This window comes from Nicotiana tomentosiformis, chromosome 2 (genome assembly GCF_000390325.3).
Source record: "Nicotiana tomentosiformis chromosome 2, ASM39032v3, whole genome shotgun sequence".
Lineage (NCBI taxonomy): Eukaryota > Viridiplantae > Streptophyta > Magnoliopsida > Solanales > Solanaceae > Nicotiana > Nicotiana tomentosiformis.
In genome coordinates, this window is record NC_090813.1 from 88,506,340 (window position 1) to 88,528,312 (window position 21,973).

Consider the following 21,973-nt stretch of genomic DNA (forward strand, 5'->3'; position numbering starts at 1 on the left):
ATTATTTTAAATTATAATTGAGGATAAAGTAAATAATTCGAGTAGTATAGACTATAGAGACATTTGGGCATGTCTTTTTTGCTACTACTATGTTTAATTAGACATTTTATGTGAATAGAAAAACGAGTGCGTGTAATACCGATCCACCTAACCAAGTACTATGTACGTCAAAAGACTTTTCCACACGTGTGAATTATAAAGTCAGGAGTAGGCAACTGCTATTCTTGTAAATTCTTATTCTTATTTGAGGTCAAGTCAGGTCAGGGATTTAAATAAATTTGACACCGATAAGTATTCTCTTTAGTCTTTTCTCAGATGTTAAAAATTAAGTGTTGAGAGTAGTTGGAGTTGATAAGGCGTAGTAAGTAGTTACCATGAGAAGACAAATATCCAACTCAATCAAATGAAATCAACAATTGGACACAATTTAGTGTCGAAAAAAAATCTCCATTATAAAACCAATGACACACAAACCTTTTCCTTCTGTATCTTCGACAGCAACCAGTAATCTTAAGCTTTACAAATTTGAAGGGCAGAAAACCCATTAACAAGGACGTCATTTTACTATCCTTCTATTGGAAAATAAAATTAAAAAAACATAAAGGTATCGCCTTTATCCCACTGCCTTACATGGGAAAAATGTATGTAAAAGAAGAAAAAAACTCATTTCTTGAAAATTGCTGACAAGGCCATACCTTTTCTTTTATCTTTTTCCAAGATAAGAATTAATCAAAGGCCGACTTTTCTATTTTCTTGTCGAAGTAGTAGTCAATGAAACTGTTTGTTTGTATGAATTAGAAATTTTTCAACAATTCATTGCGTGAAGCTTTCTCCTTCTTCCCTCTCTGCTTCTTTCTTTCGTATATTAACACACGAAACCCATAAAAGTTAATTCATTTTATCTAGACCCTGTGGTTCTTGGTCTTCAATATTTTTCTAGGTGGCTGCTGATTTTTTATTTATTTATTCCATTCTGGGTTCTTGATTTATTCTTCAATTTTGTAAAAGAAGATTTATCTCAAAGCCTCCTGCTTTTTAGTTATTTCAATCCATTTCAGGTATGATTTTAGTAATCTGTACGCTTTAAAGCAAACTGAATAGATTCTGCTTTGGAGAAGCTTTATTTAATTATGCCTATTGCTTACCTCCTAATTGGTTTTAAAAAAATTGATACAGTATTGTTTTGTTGTTGAAACTATTGATGGCCACTTAGTGGGCTTAATTGTAGTTAGAAGGATTTAGTTTTGACTCTTTAACTTATGTAAATAATTGGACTTTTCCCTAATAATTGTTTCACTGGTTTAATTATTGTTTTAGAATGTTTGAAATCTCAGAAATGGATATTAGAATCTTAAGACTGATACTTGTTAAGTGCTATGTGCAGATTTTTTTCTAAAGGGACCAAAAAGTGTAAGGTGGTCTGTACATATAGTTGGTAAAGTTTCTAGTTTTCCGCTATAGGAACTGCAGAATTGAAACATGACAATTGGAAGCATTAAACCTGTAAAAGAGAAGAAACCAAGAAAGAGCAAACAAGCAGTGGTTGATGAGCAATCACCATTATTGCCTACCAAGCACCAGGAAGATGGCGGATTTGATGAGTTTAATGGGGCTTCTTTTAGTGGGGCTGTGTTTAATTTATCAACCACAATTGTCGGTGCTGGAATTATGGCCTTGCCCGCGACTATGAAGGTGTTGGGACTCATTCCTGGGATTGTTATGATCATCTTGATGGCTTTCCTTACAGAAGCTTCGATTGAGTTGTTAATCAGGTTTAGTAGGACTTCAAAATCAGTTTCTTATGGAGGTCTTATGGGCGATGCTTTTGGAAAATATGGGAAGATGTTGCTTCAAATATGTGTACTAGTTAATAATATTGGTGTTCTTGTTGTATACATGATTATCATAGGTAGGTGTGAACTATTACTTAATTGATTACCAACGCCTTATAGACTTAGTTTTCATGAGTACCAAGTTTACTGCTTTGTTACCCTCCTTTAATTCCATGATGATTGTTACACTCACTCTTTATATTCTCGTTTTAAAGGTGATGTTCTCTCCGGAACAACTTCAAGTGGAACCCACCATGCTGGTGTCCTGGAAGGTTGGTTTGGAGTTCATTGGTGGAATGGACGATTCTTTGTTCTTCTTGTCACCACCCTTGGCGTATTTGCACCGTTGGCTTGCTTAAAGCGTATAGGTAATCCTTTCCCGGAGATGTATAAGCTTTTCAAAGTATATTTAGTTATACAATCCTTTCATGCTATTTTTATTTCCCATATATAAGTTTGTACGTCCTTTTTCCTTTAAATAGAAGTTTTTCTGTACAGCAATAATCTCAATATCAGTAGTGCCATCTCTTTGTATTTTAAGTGCAAAATATGGCGATATTAAGTTCCTCATTTTGGTATTACAGATTCATTGAGATATACATCCGCATTGTCAGTTGCCTTGGCTGTTGTATTCCTGGTCGTGACTGTGGGAATCACCGTATTCAAGCTGATAAATGGATCTATTCTTATGCCCAGATTGCTTCCCGATTTTTATGATCTTACATCATTCCTCAATCTCTTCACTGTCGTTCCTGTACTTGTCACTGCATACATCTGTCACTATAATGGTAATAGCCCAATTATATCTTTTTCTAAGATGTTGCTGTTTGTTTGTTTTTGGCTGATATTTGAGTAATGAAGGATGAACTGCTAATACTTTATGATAAGAAAGGTACACATAGTTTCAAGTTTCAACCAAATATTAAAGGTAGAAACATTTATGTTAAGTCTGTAGTAATTGCTCTTCATTAATCTTTGGTACATACTTTCCGTAGCTTTTTTATTCTTATCTTATACTTTCAGACTTCTAAGTAGAAGGAGTCTTGCATATCTCATATAGCACTTTTAAGTGCAAAATGTTTTATCATATTGAAAGTACTATTAATGCAAAACTTCTGGTTATGTGGTGCATTAGCTGATGATTACCATCTGAATTACTCAAGTATATCATATCGATCAAAAGAATTACTCGAATATATCATCTCTCAAGGTCATTGATCCTTGCATTATGATTTTATTCTCATACTTTTGTATGTTAGTCTATCGCCCTTGATTTGATCTGTATCTATGAATGGTATCGAAACCATCAAGAATTCCTATTAGCTTAAATGATCCTACTTATAACTACTTTGGCCTCTATATAGTACTTTCAACCATCTACTCCACTTCATATATTATCTCTATTTGACTTATTTCAATATCCTATGTGAATTTTCTTCCTTGATGTGCATGCTTGTCAATCTGGACGATGCAGTTGTTAATGGAAAGTTAACTGTACATCCATCTTACGACCTGCCACAAAATATTAGACTAAAAAATGTACATCTGCAGTCCACTCCATAGAAAATGAACTTGAAGACGGCAGGCAGATCAGAGCGGTGGTGCAAAGTGCGCTAGCTCTTTGCTCAAGTGTGTATGTGTTGACAAGCCTTTTTGGATTTCTACTATTTGGCGATGCGACTCTTGATGATGTGCTGGCCAACTTTGATGCTGATCTTGGAATTCCATTTGGCTCCTTGCTTAATGATGTTGTGCGTGTCAGCTATGTTGCTCACCTTATGCTTGTCTTTCCCATTGTTTTCTACCCACTGCGGCTTAACTTGGACGGCCTTCTCTTTCCCTCTGCGAGGCCTCTAACCTTGGACAATTCGAGGTTTACATTTTTAAGCAGTGGGCTTATTGCCATCATCTTTTTGGGGGCGAATTTCATCCCAAGCATCTGGGATGCTTTCCAATTCACTGGCGCAACTGCTGCTGTTTGCATTGGGTTCATATTTCCTGCTGCTATTACACTCAGGTAATCACATTTCTGTTTGACAATTTATTTCAAGTATTACTTAACTGATGCTTTGCAAATCCAAAACTTGGATAATAGCTTGACTTGTTGCAAGCACTGAGTTTTATGGGAACGGGAACCGAGGAAAATCATTGTTGGCGCATTCGTTGGCCTGCATTTGCCCTTCATAAATTTTGGTGGTCACATTTTTACTCTGCCCTCCAGTCAAGAAAGCCATTAAGCTAAGAATATTTTGTTATCCACCTTCTCTCCCTTTATAAATAGCGAAATGTGAGACTAACATCACAGACATCTAACTTGTATGGGAGAAGAGTTGGTCAAAAGGCTAAGAATATTTTGTGATCCAAGTGTTTTTGCATTTGTGAATAGAAAGAGGTCATGGTTAAGAGAAAGGTCACATCTGTGAATTCTGTGGTAGTAAATATGGAGGTTCTTGGATATCTCACGGTTAAATACAATTAAAGGATGATTCTGCAACATCTTGACAACTAGCTTCAATCACTGATACAATTGAAGGATTAAAGAACTTGCTGTTTTTACATTCAGAACTATATGATCTACGGAATCAGATATATTTATATTTGCAATAGATTTTCTTCTCCGTGTTTTCCAAAGCCCACCATCCTCTTCTACCAGATGTATGGCAAATCAGATAAGCATTTATTGAATTGTTTGTATTTCTGTTTCAGGGATCGGTACGGCATATCAACTAAGAGGGACAGGATCTTATGTATTTTTATGATTGTCCTTGCTGTCTTTTCGAACCTGGTGGCCATATATAGCGATGCCTATGCCTTGATTAAAAAGAATTCATCACCGCGTGAGTAATTTCTCGTGTGCCTGTGCAACAGAGGAAGTGGAAGTATTAGTTGTACTCCTTTGTGAAGATCGGGCGAAGGCGGGATGATACTGGTTCGGGAATGGTGCTTTTCTTTGAAGCTGCTGGAGTCGCATTTTAATAAGTGTATAAATACTGCTAAAAATCAATATTTGAGTGCTTTGCTCAACATGTATTAAAACATGGCTCGATATTCTTGTACACTGTCCAGTAGCAGTTTGTCTTACATATATGATGTGTCAACTGAATGCAAAAACAGCAAGTTCAACTTGGATATTGCTTCAGTTCTCTGTATGATGTATGTTGATTCTTTTGTGTATTCTTTTTCCTTGGTTGGCTTTGATGTAATTTTCACATGCTGGTCCTTTTCTTCCTTTATGGATCTCCTCGTCCGATAGACAGGTCTATGTAGTTGGCTGGTATTTGCAATTCAGCCTATTTGTACTCTTTCATTTTTTTTTGCTGACAGTGCTTTTCTTTCATAGGAGATTTTTTATGGTGAGAGGAGTGAATGAAACCCTGTCAACCGTTTGTTATAATAGTTACTATCTTTTAACATGCATCCAATGGGCGATTTTCATTCTCTTGTTATGTTCCCTTGGCAGGCATAAAAACTTCATCTTCTGAAGGAATTCAAGTGGGTTGCACTTCCAATAGAACGATTTTTGAAGGATCTGCAAAACCATTTCAGTGGTGAAGCATAATTTGTCATTTGATAGATTAGATGCAAAACCAAAGTAATTAGCAGAACCTTGCTAGACTAATTGAAATATATAAAAATTGACTAATTGACTAGAGGCAAAAGCTATAGCTGATAAAAATCGATGTTTTACACGAGGGAGCTTGGTGCATTCTGAATATAGTAACTGAACTAATTCTACATAGTGAAACAAGGACTACACATATTTACAAAGCCAATCCCTGGATCTTCAAACTTTGTTCTACCAAAATAATGTGCAAAATAGATTTCTATAGGTTCCCAGTACTTGTTACAAAAGGAACCAATCTTCTGTAATCTCTCCTTCTCCCAAGTGCACAACTATCAAGCACTCTCCCTAGCATCAGCCTCGTGTTTTGCAGTGCCAACTCTCTGGCCGATAAACCCGATTCAGATGCATTCGGTTGGGAAACTGGTGTAGAACCAGCTCCAAGTCCAAAGCCCATAGCGAACTGCAATGGCCCACTACGAGCCTTAAATGAGGTTTGAGGTGCAAGAATCTTCTCTTCAGCGCCAGCAAGTCCACTCTCAAAATGTGCCAGCTCATGCGGATGTGATCCAGGTAAGCTACAGCTTTGCAAGAGGGCTTCCAATACACTAAGTGCCTCCCAACACAAAGTGCTCTCTACCAACTGAGATACAATTGCATACATATGTGGACTCTGAGCAGCATCCATTGGAGTATGCTGAAGCAATGCCTTCAGCATAAGAAGTATGACACGCTGATATTCAACTGGTCCCTTCTCAAGAAGACGTAGGAGGTGCCCAAATGCTAGAGCCGAGTGCTTGGGGAACCATTCATTGCACAGTAATGGTGAAACACAAGCTAGAAGGTTGTCTATACTTTTGATCTCACCTCGGGAGTAAGCCATGAACACAGCAGCCAATTCATCAATTGATTTAGCTCGACACCACACGGCTATATTGGTTGCAACAGAGCACGCCTTTTGATAATTGTGATGGAGTGGTGAAGCAGGACCGACCACTGCATCCTGGCTAAGCTGTAAGCAGAGCCAGGGAAGTAAGCCTGTGATGTGCATTAGTAGGCGTGTTTCTGTATCACCAAAGATGGAATCACACGAAGGCACAGTGATCCTTGATAGAACTTCAATGGAAACACCATGACTGACAGTTGACATAAGCCCTTTAAGAACCAGTGGCTGCACACCTTCAAAGACTGGCACCTTTGCATTGGAGGGTGATGGCTCACAAGCATTCCGTGATTCCAGACGCTGGAAGTCAGAACTGTCACTAACAGTTGAATCGAGCTCATCCCGGGGCATGCTTGAAAGAAGCACGTTCTCAGTAGTTCTATCTCGGAATGATAAACGATCAATTACACGACAAAAGAGCTCCAGCACCTGACAATACACATGAACGAAGTCTGTATGCATCATGGCAACACAACCCCAAAAAAGCTGGGGATATAATATCACCTTTTCTGGCTCCATGTTCTCCACCATCACCTGTAATGTCAACAAGATCTCCATAACAAATCCTAGAACAGCTGGTACTGGATTACTCAAGCACCTGTGAAGGCAACGTAGCAGACATACACAAGCATCATTAGTTACATTAGGCCGCAGAGCACGGTAGATCTGGTGCGAGCGGCATGCCAGGTGTCTAGATGTGCCTTCCATAGCCCATTTCAGTGCCTCTGCTCCCCAAGTTTCCCGTAGATCTCCTTGGAAGAAGATAGCATCCACCATACTCTGCACTAGAGCAGACAAGAGTGCGGCACTTGGCAGTTCTGTTCTCACAACCGTAGGGTCCTCGTTCTCCCACATCATGCTACCTCGCTTAGATTGAACATACTTTATCAAGCTCACTACTTGCTGCTTGTTCTCTCCATCACTATTTTCAACATCATACAGCTCCAAGTGACGCCCAGCAAGGGAATATAATAGATTAACAAGAAGATGCTGACAATGCTCCAAAACAATATCCTCTGAACTATCCATGGAGACGAAAGTGACATGAAAGAGCAAAGGTAAATGCTCTCGGAAATCTTCATCATTCTCATAAGCAATTTCAGCAAGTAAAATCAAGGCTATGTCTGCATGAGTGAGCAAGTGCTGCTGATGACCTTGCAATGCTGATTGAAGTTCTTTTGCATTAACAGCATGTGTTCCAGCCGCCAAGTGCAACCCTTCTTCCCCAGATTTTGGAGTATCAATGTGATAGTCTCCACTGTCTCGAGAGACATGGCGACTTCGCAGGCTTCCTGTTGAACTCCGTACTCCCATTAATGGCCCTGACATGTTCACCAGTGATGGAAGAAGTTGGCCAGACCGACCAGTTGTTAAAGGAACAATATTCATCTCAGGAGGCATAGGACTCAAGGGGCCCGACGCACTTCTGCCTCCAACTGCTGCTGTTCTCCAGCTCAAGCTCCCACTTGTGTTTCTTAGAGGACCATCAAGGGATCCACGAACTAATAAAGGTGACATGTGAGGTTGACTGTCTACAACTGATGCAACTTGAGCCACAGATGGCCCCTGAGAAAATTCCAATACGAAGCTTCCATTACCATCTCCTCTGTTTGCACTGGGCCTCAGAGGCTCTATGTTATCTTCAAGCATACGCTGAGCCAGTTGATAAACCAGGTGATCAATAGTACGTTGGGGGCAGATACGAGCCAAGTATAAACCAACCCTTTTAGCAACAGAGAAATATGTAGCAAATGCACCACTTATTTCAGCTGAAGCATTTGAATCACAATCTTCAATCCCTTTTGCAATCAAAAAGTCTAAAACTGGACTTATGTTCCTGGGCTTGCTAGCAATTGTGCTCCAAAGCTTTTCAATTTCATCAGGAAACTGATCACCATGTCGCCATGTCACATAATAGAGACTTTTCAATAATCTCTCACTCCAGCCAGAGTCCTTGAGTTTCCAGAAATTGAGATTCTCGATCCATGGAGCCATGCAGGTGAGGACTTGATGCTGTGCAATTATATCAACAGCATCAAGCTGCCTCTGCATAATTTCTTCACAAAGCAACTGGCTCAGTTCAGGATGATCTTTAGCAAGTTTGCAAGAGAGTTTGTATTGGAACTGTTGATATGAGTCTGGAAGGTTCCCAACAACAGCAGCTCTGTAGCTTCCTGAACCCTCCATCCCATCATCAGCCCATTCACGGATAGAAAGCGTCTCAAGCATTTGAAGGGCATCATCACGAATCTGTCTGGAAGGATCCACCACCTTGTAGAGGATCAGGCTTAAAAGTCTCTGTATTTCACATTTTGGAATCTCTTGACGCATGTAGACTTCAGCTAGCACGCTGAAGTAGCCATCTGCAATTGCAGCATCAGAGTAGTAGCACTGTAACAAAGAAAGACTTAATAAGTAATTCAAAGGTATAACAACGTATATGCTAAACATCTGCCTAGGGCAAGAAAAGTGATATAACTTGCTCCATGTCAAAAAAATTAAAGTAAAAGGATTTGAATGTTGAACTGTATTCACTGATGCTAAAAAGAGAAACAATAAAAATAATATAAGAATGCCAGTGCTGTACCAATTAAAGAGAAAGGACAACAGAGGCAACTCATTTCCATTTTCTCAAAAGAAACAGAGGCAACTCATTTTCCAACAAAAAGTTCCGTGAATATTATTAACCTACTAAAGCGGTTTACCTCCTAAAACAGCTGGGGGATTGTATAGCACATAAAATCACGAAACTATACACACCCCACCCACAATATTGACAAGTCACATAAAATTCATTTTTCAGAAGGTGAATATGATTATGGAACTTATTGATCTTATAAAAGCTTCAGCAAAAACAAATGTGGTGTATAATAAATGAATGAATTGCACCATGAACTTCCTACAAGCTGTAGGAAAAAGAAGCACCTGATCAATGCAAGCAGGAAACAAGTCCAAATTTGTTATAAGAAGATTTCTTAAAGCTAATTTTGCAAGTGAAACTCGAAGATGGCCTCCTCTATGCCTATCACGACCAGTTGGTCCTCTGCCAACTTCACCAGTGTACTTTGAATAAGATGGAGTTCTTGGATCAGCAGGTGAATAACCAAAGGGAGCCCTTGGTGCAGGCTCAATGAATAGACTGTTTATCCAAGATATTACCCGGCCACTCATCTTTCTTGCATTGTCATCAAAGCAGGGTCCATACAACAGTGAAGCCATTGCATTCATGGAAGCCCATTGGATGGCTTCTACCTGTTCATTCAGTTCTTTATCAAATGTGAGTTTGTCTATAGAATCTTTTGATCGAGAGTGCTGAGTAGATTTGTATCGTTCTACTTCGCGTCGATAATCATTAACACCATCCTGATTCCATGTATTGCCAGCATCGTCGCTCCAGGAGAGCAGAAGATCAAAAAGCCGCTTCCTAGTCCTAATATCAAATTTCTCCGATTTTGACTCAACAAATTCAGGGGCCAGAGATCTCAGTACAGAAGCAAGTGCATAACGGAGTGGTTGCATCTCGTGGAAACTCTCAGCAGACGCCGTTAATATCTGCCTGGTTGTTTCTTCAATGAACTTCAAATAATGTAGGCGGAAAACAGGCTTCCTACTAAGCATTCCAGGCCAGATGTTTTCAGCTACTGTGCGGTATATATTTGCAATGTGGACACGAAGTTCTTCTCGACGGGACCTTTGGCTCTGCAATAAAACAACTGAAATTCTACTAAAAAGATCCAGAGCACAGAATTTGTACTGATAATGACAGAGAGAATCAGCAATGTACAAGCTTTGGCATGGGGTATTTCAAAGGACTATATAGCTGCAGTTTCAGCAAGTTTCATCCCTTGCTGAAACTAGGAAATCTCATACGCATGTGATCAGTGTTGTGAAAAGCGCTCGCTACAGCGCTTAAAGCGCGAAGCGAGACCTCGGGCGCTTCTGTGATGTGAAGCGTAGCAGGTTGAATAAAGCGAGCGCTTCTGCAAAAAAAGCGAGAAGCGTAAAAGCGACAGAAGCGAGCGCTTCTACATATTAAGGGCTGCCAACGTTAAAAATTTAAAAAGTTTATCAAGTTCAAGCCCAGGTATGTGATTTCTTCCTCCTCCTCCTCCTCCTCCTTTTTCTTCTTTTTCTTTCACTGTTTCAATCCCAAAATAGCAGCGAAATGCTGGCAATTTTTTTTTCCCCTTCAGTTCTTTTTCTCATTCTCTTCTTCATCTTCTTCTTTCACTGTTTCAGTGATAAATTGCAGCGAAATGCTTCCCAATTTTTTTCGTTTCAGTTACTGCCATTTTTTTGTATACTTACTGCCATTTTTTTCATTTCATTTAATCTTGTAGAAGAATAGGATGCTCATTTTGTACTTTAATTGATGCTACTCTTTAGTTTTTACATTGAAGTATTGAACATTTGCTTACAGTTACATGTGTTGTCTATGCAGTATTTATTTTAATTTTTTTTTAAAATTCCACTTCACTTCAAAAAAGCGAGCGCTTCGCTTCTCGCTTTAAGCGAAAAGTGGCTTGTCGCTTTTCCTCGCTTCACGCTCTTCACAACACTGGATGTAATATATGTGTCTGTAAACTGTAGTATAGTTTTACAACACATGACTTTGACATCTCATTTCCTTCTTGCTTAACATCAATAGTAAAAAATTGTTGAAATTTTATGAACAGAGTAAGATGCTAGTATACAAGAACGTCATCAGCTATGCGCAACTATTAACATACCTACAAGCAAAAAAAAAAAAATTAACCTGGCATTTCAATTAGGCTTATTTCAAGCACAACTCTACAACTGAAAAAGCAAAGAGCTCATGACGACTCAAAATAACTGTTCTCTTTCCTGGCCCAAAAGCAATAGAGGGAAAAGAAAAAACAAAACAAGGGAAAGAACTCTGGTTTTGGAATACTTGCATAGTCTAACTTGTTCTATATGTAAAAAAAATTATCAAGTAAGCTATTCCATAAGTAAATTCTGGCTTTGCTTTACTCCAAATTCTTCGTGATTTCCATTGAACAAAATTTTTTGATAGTTCTTAACGATATTTTTTTTGACAAATGTGTTTCTTAACGATATTATCTGTCAATCATCATGGTTTTCACACCTATAGACAGATGCCTTTGGAAGTTCATAAAAGATATGACCATCTCAAGCGACATAATCTCATTTAATCCTCTAGTAGCACACATAGAGGATAAAGTAAGAGAAGGTTGCTTCAGATGGTTCGTAAATGTCCTACATAGACCTCCAAATGTGTCCTCCCGTAAGTGTGAACCAGGACAAAGTAGACCTAAAATCTCATGGAAGGAAGTTATCTCAAAAGACCTACAATCTTTCAGAGAAAATAAGACAAATTGGAAGCAAAAGATCCATGTAGGAGACACTGACTAGTTGGAATTAAAGCTCAGTTTTGAGGTATGCTTACATTAGGCCCAATGTTGCTAGGAGCCTTTATGTCTGTTTAGATATATGGATGTCAGTAAAACATGTAGAGAACCTTAGCATTTCTTTTATAAGTTAGAACCTCTAGTGTTAGAGAACACCCAAATATTAAATATTGGAATAAAATGGGTCCAAAAAGAGTGAAATGAATATGTCGACTCCAACTAGCTTAGGATTAAAACCCTAGTTAATTGTTGTTGTTTCTTAAATTGTTGTTTCTTAACAATATCATCTCCTTGCTGACCATTTCAAGTTTTTCTACAACACTGTATGCCAGATCGTTCTTACTGTAGTATTAGAACCATAAGGAGTTAAACTTTTAAATGTCTTAATACTAGCACACACACATGAAAAAACTCCCATACTTATTAGTACATAAAATGGATAAAACATCATTTTGCTCAATCCATCTGAAGAAACAAAAAGGAAAGGATGATCACATAGTTACTGACATTATATGTAAAGCAAGTGAACACAAAAAGAGAAGTGCAATGACAAGAAAATGTTTGAAAAGATTACCTTCCATTTTGGTTTCGCTTCTGTCTCCAGAGAGACCTCGTCAATGAAAGATGCAAGCTCACTAAACATTACCTCGCATATTTCAAGATGGGAGTGCCCTAGAGCCATTGTAGCGGTATGCTAAAACAAGCAAAAGAAAAAGCCATTTAACACATGGACACCAATTCAATGAAGAGTTTTATTTCACCCCTTTTAATCTTCCCAAACATGCAAATATTTCTTTATGGAAAAAAAGAAGAACTTATCTATAACATAGTTTCTTGGGCTCTTATATTTAATTTTAAAAAATCGGACAATAAAAGATCCAAATAACTTATTTCGATAAGTACCAATACTACAGCATTTGATGTGCACATGAGGCTTATCAGTATGGCTCTGTCAAATAGGGACCGGCTCAAGGATTATAAGAAAACCCTTAATATTGGATATAAGCGATCTCAGCCCACCATTCCCACGAAAATTCTTCCAGTGCTTACCAATTAAATCTTGATTTTGACACTCTTCAAAGTTCCAGCATCAAGGTATTTGTTCTAAGCAAGTCATTAATGGCTATATATCAGAAAAAAATTCAAAAAGTAGCGGCTTAATAACTTTAAAAACAAAATATACAGTTGGAGCTTGGATGCTCAAGTATCCCCAGTGAAAATAAAGGTAAGAGACAAATCAATCCAGGTTAATCACAATAATGCCATGTGTGAACAACAACAACAACAACAAAAACAACCCAGTAAAATCCCACAAGTGGGGTCTGGGGAGGGTAGAATGTACGCAGATCTTACCCCTACCCGGAGGGATAGAGAGGCTGTTTCCAAGAATAATGTCATGCGTGTGTTTCTGCCATTACAAATCTCCTACGTGTTAGCATGGGATTGTCTATAAATTTATAACACCGACATATAAATGTAGTGATATGAACACATAGGCAATATGACAACTTTGCTACCATGACAGATTTCTGGTAGTAGCTACTCACTATATTTGCTTCAGAACCAGACTTTAAGGACGGGAAGATGAGGTGAAAAAGTTCTTTTATTGCAGCCGAGCCACCACCTTCTCTACTATCAGGTGGACATGAGCATGCGAACATAGCATACATCAACCATTGATCTAGCTTGTTGTCAGTGTCCTGTGACTGATGGGCCTTTCCTCCCAGCTCAGCAGGTGTGATATGAGCAAGACGCTGAATAACTTCCAATCTGCAAGCAACATCAACATAACATGAAACTTCAAGCTTTCTGCACAGAATTACTTAAGTTTGAGACTTTAAAATAAGGAATTGCATGGATGATCAAGAAATGGAACTTCAAATATTCAATCTCTTTTACAATGACCAAAATAGCCCTACGGAAGGCATGTGTCATGGTAGAATATTTTCTGAATGATAAAGGAGGGATGCAACACAAGGACTTCCCAGGGAATGTGCCATGGTAGAATTGTGATATCCATCAAGTAACAAGCAATGCACAGCATAAACATATACCAAAAGTCAGGAGAAAACTATCACCTAACATAACGGGCATTCATAGATACTTTTCCTGAAGAAAGAAGGAAAAACTACTTTGTGAGTTAAGGGTAAATAGAGAATTTTGCTACATTTTAAGTTTTTTACATTAGGCTATTTGCAAAATTGTAGTTGTAGGTGGAATACCGTTACACACAAATCATTACACAACAGGGTCGTTTTGACTTCCCCAAATATACCAAGAAGTGCTCGCGAAAGATAAATGACATACTAAATAAGGAAGCTTTGCACATTTTCACGTGTTTCAGATGTCTAAATTTCCACAACTTGCTTACTTTGCTTCCTGAACAGAACTTGGACACAGCTCTGCTGCATACTTGACAAGCTCACTAAGACAGCGGGCCCATCTGTTCTTATCCGGGATCTCAAAGAGCATAGACTGGAGAGTAACATCAGGTGGTACAGGATCAGACTCTCGCCTCAAATCAAATGGACGCCCCGAATCCCAGTAGCAACTCTGAACAATATCATCCTGCAAAAGCAAAGATCCTTACTAGAAATGCACTTGAACTTCCTAATGAAAAATACAAGAATGTCAGGATGTATTAAAAGGGAAAGAGAATTCTGCCCACCCCATGCTCTTCTAAAACATCAATTATGAATATGGGCTCAGCTTCATTTTTCAAAATCTGATCTGATCGCTCAAGCAATGAGACTTCCCTTATATCGTTTCTTAAAGCACGAACACAGCGCAGTAACTCCAGTGCTGTGTGCCGGATCTGACTATCCACAGAACTAAGGAATATAAGACCAACTGCATCTATCTCTGAAGCACGAAATTCAAGTGTTTCTTGAGAGTGATGGAAAGAAGACTTCTTGAATCCCTCAGTTCGCTGCACACGCTTTGCATCGGAAACATCAGACTCCACCTTATCATCAGCTAGACAAGCTCTCCAAAAACGCATGAGCTCCAGAAGGCGCCCCAGTGAAGTTTGAATGAGAAGAGGGAACTCATCGGGAAGGCGTAAAATGAAGTTTGCCATCCCTCTCATAACTGAAAAGCGACGATGTGGCAGGTATCTCACGATCCGATTGAGTACCTGTACAGCTTCCTCACGCACACCAGGATCAATGCTGATGCCATGTTGAGGTATTATCTCAGTAATTTTATCACTTCGGCCAACTTCTTCAATCAGATATGGTATGCACTTCAGAACTGAGCGGAATAGATATCCCTGAGACTTCTCCTTTGTTACAGCATCTGGGCCATCAAAAGAGTTTTATATATAAAACCGCTACTTCAGACAATGTAGAGGGTAGTTCAATCTAACAAAATGAAAGATACTATTTAGGAGATCAATGGAATGTAAAGATGGCTAGTTTATTAAGTAGCAACCCAAAAAATGTGGGTGGTAAATCAAGATTACATCTCAAACAGCAAGTATTGAACAAAGCAGATATAAAGGCAAGCAGCAACTAGCAGGGCCAAAAGAGTATTCACCGGTGAACGGAAGACTATAAATGTTGTAAATTTTAGAAGTGAATAACGAAAGTTTAATATGTCAAATGGAAAAAGAAGACTGAACATGTGCTACATATCAATTATCATACAGTTTAATGGAACTACAAAATGAAAGTACAGGAAGAGTACTTCAAGCTTAAAATTATTAAATATTTATCCAAGCTGCCATAGAGCTTGATGCTGAAGAAAAAAGTTTAAAAAGCTGCTCAGGCAAATAAATAAAATAGATAATCAGTAAACAGCATAGAGTAGAAATCCTAAAAGAAGAAATAGCAATGCAGAAACTTCAACTGACTCAAGAAATTATATATGGCTGAGTAGTTGTTACAAGACAAAAGGCTGGAAAAGGGCTTGATAAAGTCCTCATCCTCGCCCCTTTTCCATAAGGAATGTTATAAATTATAGTCAGTAGCCACAAGAAAGAAGCACGATTGATACCAAAACTGAGGGGAAAGGTGCATCGACTGTATCCATTTTTGATACTAGCAACATCAATTGGTCTTATTACAAGTACAAAATTCTTGAATTAAATTCTCAGATGTCAGCTAAAACTATCATACAGATACACAAGTACCTATTAATCTTCAAGAGTATAAGCTATTTGTACCATAGATAATTACCTATGGTGGTCCTTGAAGAAGTAAGAAGAGCCTGGCTATACATCCTATGACAAGATCTCAAAATTGACTCAATTGCAGCCTTCACTTTTGGGATGAAATGGCCAATGCCACGAACTGGCATATGTGATAAAAGAAAGTCATGAATCCAGAATAGAAATGCCAAATGATTAGATAATGCCAATGAGACCAAGTACATTATCATTACCATGGAGAATTTCCAAGCCAACATGCTGACTGGTAGGAGACATGACAATGGCAAGCAAAGCACGGAGACCAATAACTTTCGCTTCACTTGGACTGTCTTGCTTGAGCAACTCCAATATCATATGATTCATAGCAAAATCAATGTTATGTTCAGCAATAGTCACACAGAATTCTACGAGCTTATCATGTTGTACATCCTGTGTAAGCAAGCCTTTTCTGAGAACTGTAAGGAGTTGTGATGTCACACTGTCTAGGTAATCCCATACACGATTTGGAGGCTGTGAATCACCATGAACACTCAAGTAGAATCGCAGCACACGATGTAAGCAGTCTAAGGCCATGAATCGGTGGTTCTTGTCCTGTGAAAAGGATCAACATTATATGTGTGCGGAAAATCTACAAAAAGGCAGTCACAACAAGGTTTCACTTTTTTGCCAATAAAAACTTTAATTATAACTCACCTTTAGATGCTTATACAGTTGCTCCATATGAGGACCAAAGTTACTGAGAAAAACATGCGGATCACCAAGACACAGAAGAAGCGTAACTAAAGGATAGCCAACCTGGGGTTGCAAAGCACATACAAATTAGAGAAATTACCAACAGTCTAAGAACATAGAAATAAGTAATTACAACCATTGGGAAGGGGGGGGGGGGTATGACCATAATATTAGCATTTATGGGAGGACTCTTCACTATATTCTGGTGTTCCTTCTAACGGAGAGGGCATGTGCTCTTCACATACTAAATCCACATGAAGCTGGGTGGTCATTATCCATTGTAACTTCTTAATGGCTAGTATATAATTGTGGTAAGCACTATGGTTTGATCTCTAGATGCCAATTTATACAGTCCATTGAGCTGACTGAAGGAAACAAGTAAAACAAGTTCCTGTTATTCCCTGGATTCCAAGTTTTTCTTGCAAAAATACCAGAATACTACAATAGAAGATTAAATCCATGAATCCTGTACGCGCTTAAATGACATTGTAGGCACAAACGATATAAAATATCTGCTAATAGTCGAGAAATGAGACAGCAACACCAAATGACAAATCCGACCCCAAAACCAATATGTAAGAATTCTTGCATGCTCTATGGAGAAAAGGATGATAAAGAAGCTAACTTGGTCAACAAGCAGGAAGTGGAAAACCAACTGACTTTGATATAGAACAAACTTGAGGTACTGTTTGACAGCAAACTACAACTTTTAAATTTTGAGACTCTTCCTTAAGTATTACTAAAGAAGATCATTTTCACATCTTATGACCAAATAAAGATGATACTGACAAGTGGAAGCTCTATAAAAGGCCTCCTATGCTTACTGAGATATGTTTGCTCTGTTTATCCATCCAATGCATGAGCTGCACCCTTATTCGTGCCACAGCTTCATACCATAGAGTTAGTGCAGGATCTACGCCTGAGGGAGGCCATTGACCTTTGCCACCATCTGCCAGAGGTGCTAGGATGTTTGATAGCATATTGCATAAGGCATGATGAAGTTCACTCTTCCGTTTATGAGGAGCACGATTCAGAGGGTTTGCTTTAGCCACAAAGGAAGCTGAAGCATTCAGTCCACCCTCTGTCTTCACCTGGAAATAATATCATTATGATACTCCTACGCATATTTATTCAGCAAGTACAAATAACACGTACCCCTAACTTCAGATAGCGCATCCCATTTATAATACTAAGTGCTTCACTTCGAGCAACACTAGTATCTATACGACGAGTATTGAGTTCCATGAAAAAGCGCTCTGTCACTGAGCTAAATCTGTTGACACATAAAGGGAAACATTAACACTCATATAAACTAACCATGGCGCTGAAAGTCACATTCTTATTTATCATCATGGTCTGTTGCAACAATTACAAATTCTATAATGTCTCCAGCGTAAAGATTTACCACACTTGTATGGAATTAACATGTCACTTTTCACGTGAAACACGTTTAGGGGTAAAGCACAGAGTTCTTCTCGCTTTGCTCTCTTAGGAGTAACTATCGAAGGATCAAGTGATTGAGTTTGAAGATTGAGCTATGAAAAGTTGGGTCCCCTTCACTTACCTGATCCGTGATAGAGCACCAAGGAGTTGAGCAACTAAGTCCAGAAGAAGCCCCCGCAAATCAACCAATGAAGGATACTCAACTTGGCTAACAACCCTGCAACAGGTAATATTGGCTCAGCATATAGACTTCAAAGTTTATCGTTACTTCATACTTTGACATCGGAGTCGAGAATGAGTAAATCAAAGTTGATCAGATAATCTCTCTTAGCCGTCTAAATAGCTATAGAAACAAATAAATATTTCTACAAAATAAAAGCAATGTTTTTTGGTAAGTACAAAATAGAAGCAATCATGCAAGAGTGATAATATCAGTACATCCGACATGGAAAGGCCTACAGAAATCCATTTAAGACCAAAACGTCTAATACAAATGAGGAAGGTAATAAATATTATACACATTCACTTCAATTACTTCACTATTCCAATACAATAGAAATTTTTGAAGAATAACCTATCAAAAAAAGAATTTTTTGAAGAATACACCAATACAATAGAATTATTGTGCTTTGCCAGTCATACCCTCTATGAAAACCAGGAACTTTTTTTTAAGGATGGTAAATTCCAATACAGCAGAAGTTGGAAATTATGTTGCTAGAATGTTGGACAAGACAAGGTCTTGAAAAAAAATTGTCCTTCGAATATGTTATGGCAAACAAGAAAAAAATGGAAAAAAAAAAACAAGAAGAGGAATGAAAAGCATACTGAAGTTACATTTATGGCTCTAGTAAATACGGATAAATCACAACAGGAGAAACGAACGAAAAAGGTGGACCAAAGCAGTTGCCAACAACTTATACTGTTATTCTGGAAAAATCAATAAACCGAGTGCCATAAGTTATGAACCAGCTTTATAACCGACCTGTCTGCATTTATTAGCCAATCGAATACAAAATTTTCAACTCCAATCCAAAGCTTCTCTGCAGTTCGGAAAGCACGTTAAACTCAAATAGCAGTGGATTAGGTCCCTAGAGAAAGGTAGATCTGCTGAATCTGTGAATCTACCTGTAAGTCCTTCTTGTGGACAACACTCCACAAAGCGAATACATGCAGAGCAAAAGATGCACTCCACTGCAAGCTGAACCACAGCAGAACTTACTATTTTAATAAGGATGTGAGAAATGCTAAGAACCATGGAAGAACTTACTCAGGAGCTTAAGCAAATATGACCACTTAAGTTGCTAAACCATACAAAACTTATTCGCATACTTAAAAAGGAATATATGCATGTATAGTTTGCCCATAAAAAAGCGCATGTAAAATACCTATGATATAGTACCACTTTGGTATCATTAGGCACAAAATGAGTAGTGGTCTAAATTATACATCAGTAATGTCTTCATGCTCGTTAGTCGTTACTCTACTATTTGAGGTTAAAATGTGTTACATATTAAAAATACTTCAGTTAGAATAGTTCAGGTTTATTTTCATATATTATAAGGGCAATCTCTTTCTAGTTTCTTCCTTCGCTGCATGGGCTTCTGTTTCTTTTTCTTTTTTTACAAGGCCAACTGCATGGGTTGCACCAATTTTTATTGGATGTCCCTGAGGGGACCCAACTGCATGAGGTTCTATACTAGGAAAGTTAGGTTTCTCTAAAAGTGAGAGCATGAGCACAACCATTTCACCCGGAAATAGTTAGGGCTGTATAACACAGATGTAATTTTGGCAGACATCTGTGATTAATAGAAGTGGCTTCCATAGTTCCATTCTTTTGCTTTTCCATAGATTATGTGATAAGTCATTTTCATCCAACTTGTTCAACAACCAGAAAATGGAAGTGCAGAGGAACAATCAGTTTGATACTTCAATGCTAGGAGTCAGGACTAGAGAGTTGGTAGATTAACAAACCTTTCTCTGAAATGTTGATGCATCATTTGCACCTTTGGGAGATTCACTGCAACCAACCATAGTACATCATTGGAATGGTGGCAAATATTTTGAGATGTCCCAAAATGAAAAAAATATTTATATTAATTGTTAACAAAGCTAATGAATAACCTATCACGGTTTATCATGTATGTGAATTTTTTTGAAATGAAAAAGTAGCTGTTGGCATCTTCATACAGCACATGTAAGGGGAACAACTGAACAATATATATTTACCAAATGGATCTGCTAGCACAAGTGCACAACTGTACAAAGTACAAAATTTATTTCACCTAAATGAACTTGCTCGAATTGGTAGCGAACGATGAAAAATACACTTGAACTTGACACATAAACAAAAACCACGTGCAATGCTTAGGACGAATTGTAAGTGGAAAAGTGCACCTTTCTCTCCATCTTAGAAGGGCTTCGAGAAGAGGAACAGGTGTGTGACGTGCAACCATGGCCAGTGAATCCAGTACTTGCTCATATGCTGGATCAGATGGCCGAAGGTACTGTCCATCCTGTATTTTCCCCAAATTTCAGATAAAGTTGCAAAACCTAAGTCAAAACAAAATTAAGCACAAATACCTATCAATTTTTTTAAAAAAGTACCTGAGCTTGAGCGGTTTCAATGCGACGTCTAGCAAGTGGAAGGAACCTCTGAAGCAACGCGTCAACTATTAGCTTTGCTGCACTCCCTGCCTTCATTTCTTCTTCTTTTTTCTCAATTACGAACTTCAGATTTCATATCCAACAGAAATATGTCCACTTTGTAACTTTGTGTGATCCCCAATTCAGATGGAAGCAAAAACAGACTTCGAAGTTTCTGAATATTCAACGGCGACTGAATAATTGTTCTTCGTCTTCTAATTTGATCATTGGGATCTTTTTTCCCAGATGGATACACCAATATTTCTTGTTTTTATTTCTGCTGCATCGTCCTGTCTGTTGCTGATTTCTTTCTTTTTTTTCCTTTTTTTTTTTTTGGTAAAGGAAGAAAAGGGAACCGGCTTAAAATGTGTTTTACAACCGGTTCTTTTCTGCAATTTTTTCTTGCTCTGCTGATTGGAATTTAGCTGTAGACCGGTTTTATGCTTACTCCGACCAGTGCTTTCTTCGCTGTCGTCAATAACCCCTCTTTCTTTCTTTTTCTCTTTTTCGTTTTTTAACAATTTCCGATTGACTCTACGTTGTCATAAATAATACAAGCTTATAATTGAACATTCTTACGAGTTAAAAATAAGAATTCCCAATATTAAAAACATTCTCAAATTACAATATTATAGTTTATAATCTTTTTAGAAAAAAAAATTGTGAACTATTAACTGTTACAGATAGTATGAATGCGGCATGTATAATTTATATATTTTTTTTTGGAGAGTGTTGAGGTGAATGTCAAACACAATCAAACCTTAGAGAGAGAAAATATAAGGATAGCGTGAAACTACTTGCATGTCATATTCTCTCGTTTTATAATTTTAAAACGCAACGTGATCTTATTATTAATATATCACATGATTGTTTTGGAACGAATAAAAATGACAAAAAAGACATATTTATTTGCTTGTATACAACTTTTGTGACTTTAACTTTGTACGTACAATGCTCGTTTTTTTTTTTAAGATGTAAAATTGACAATATTTTGTTATTTAGAACAAGAGTTGTCAAAAATTATAACATAAAAACGACACTATTATATATCTTATGGTTTTTATGATGACATTCACTTTGATATAAAAAATCGAATATTCATTGTGGATTGTATATTAGTCACGATGAAAAATAATTATTCTGAGCCGAAAGTCTATCGGAAATAACATCTCTATTTTTATAAGATAGGGTAAGACATCATACACACTATCCTCCCCATACCCATTTGTATAATTACACTAAGTTAATTGTTATTATTATTATAGTGAATAATAATAA

At 37.8% G+C, this 21,973-nt stretch overlaps 2 protein-coding genes across 4 annotated transcripts; one reads left to right on the forward strand and one right to left on the reverse strand.

Moving 5' to 3' along the window:
• Positions 1-444: 444 nt before the first annotated feature.
• LOC104111301 (amino acid transporter AVT6A) lies at positions 445-4,961 on the forward strand. 2 transcript variants are annotated; one of them, XM_070195705.1, is made up of 6 exons: positions 445-604; positions 1,385-1,909; positions 2,048-2,200; positions 2,417-2,620; positions 3,384-3,849; positions 4,539-4,961. In XM_070195705.1, the coding sequence occupies exons 2-6, from the start codon at positions 1,480-1,482 to the stop codon at positions 4,675-4,677; spliced, it is 1,392 nt and encodes a 463-aa protein (XP_070051806.1). In that variant the 5' UTR covers positions 445-604; positions 1,385-1,479; the 3' UTR covers positions 4,678-4,961. The 2 variants fall into 2 exon arrangements, with proteins under 2 accessions (XP_070051806.1, XP_009619272.1); XM_009620977.4 differs by lacking the exon at positions 445-604 and adding an exon at positions 724-1,058.
• A 519-nt stretch (positions 4,962-5,480) lies between these two features.
• On the reverse strand, positions 5,481-21,231 carry LOC104111302 (uncharacterized). 2 transcript variants are annotated; one of them, XM_009620978.4, is made up of 17 exons: positions 20,657-21,231; positions 20,447-20,565; positions 20,024-20,069; positions 19,178-19,250; positions 19,035-19,092; positions 18,174-18,269; positions 17,765-17,882; positions 17,434-17,700; positions 16,571-16,672; positions 16,111-16,468; positions 15,906-16,019; positions 14,396-15,024; positions 14,099-14,295; positions 13,275-13,497; positions 12,302-12,421; positions 9,263-10,036; positions 5,481-8,728 (listed from the first exon to the last, which is right to left on the reverse strand). In XM_009620978.4, exons 1-17 carry the CDS (start codon positions 20,750-20,752, stop codon positions 5,657-5,659), a joined length of 6,462 nt encoding a protein of 2,153 aa, XP_009619273.1. In that variant the 5' UTR covers positions 20,753-21,231; the 3' UTR covers positions 5,481-5,656. The 2 variants fall into 2 exon arrangements, with proteins under 2 accessions (XP_009619273.1, XP_018631504.1); XM_018775988.3 differs by lacking the exon at positions 20,024-20,069.
• Between the last annotated feature and the right edge of the window lie 742 nt (positions 21,232-21,973).

Excerpts from the sequence above, each read along its gene's own strand:
- LOC104111301 (XM_070195705.1), top strand. The coding sequence starts at position 1,480 with ATGACAATTGGAAGCATTAAACCTGTAAAAGAGAAGAAACCAAGAAAG. Across the intron at positions 1,910-2,047 it reads TGTATACATGATTATCATAG|GTGATGTTCTCTCCGGAACA; the intron begins GTAGGTGTGAAC and ends CTCGTTTTAAAG. Across the intron at positions 2,621-3,383 it reads ATACATCTGTCACTATAATG|TCCACTCCATAGAAAATGAA; the intron begins GTAATAGCCCAA and ends GTACATCTGCAG.
- LOC104111302 (XM_009620978.4), bottom strand. The coding sequence starts at position 20,752 with ATGAAGGCAGGGAGTGCAGCAAAGCTAATAGTTGACGCGTTGCTTCAG. Across the intron at positions 18,270-19,034 it reads TGGCTAATAAATGCAGACAG|GGTTGTTAGCCAAGTTGAGT; the intron begins GTCGGTTATAAA and ends TACCTGTTGCAG. Across the intron at positions 17,883-18,173 it reads GGTGCTCTATCACGGATCAG|ATTTAGCTCAGTGACAGAGC; the intron begins GTAAGTGAAGGG and ends ATGTGTCAACAG.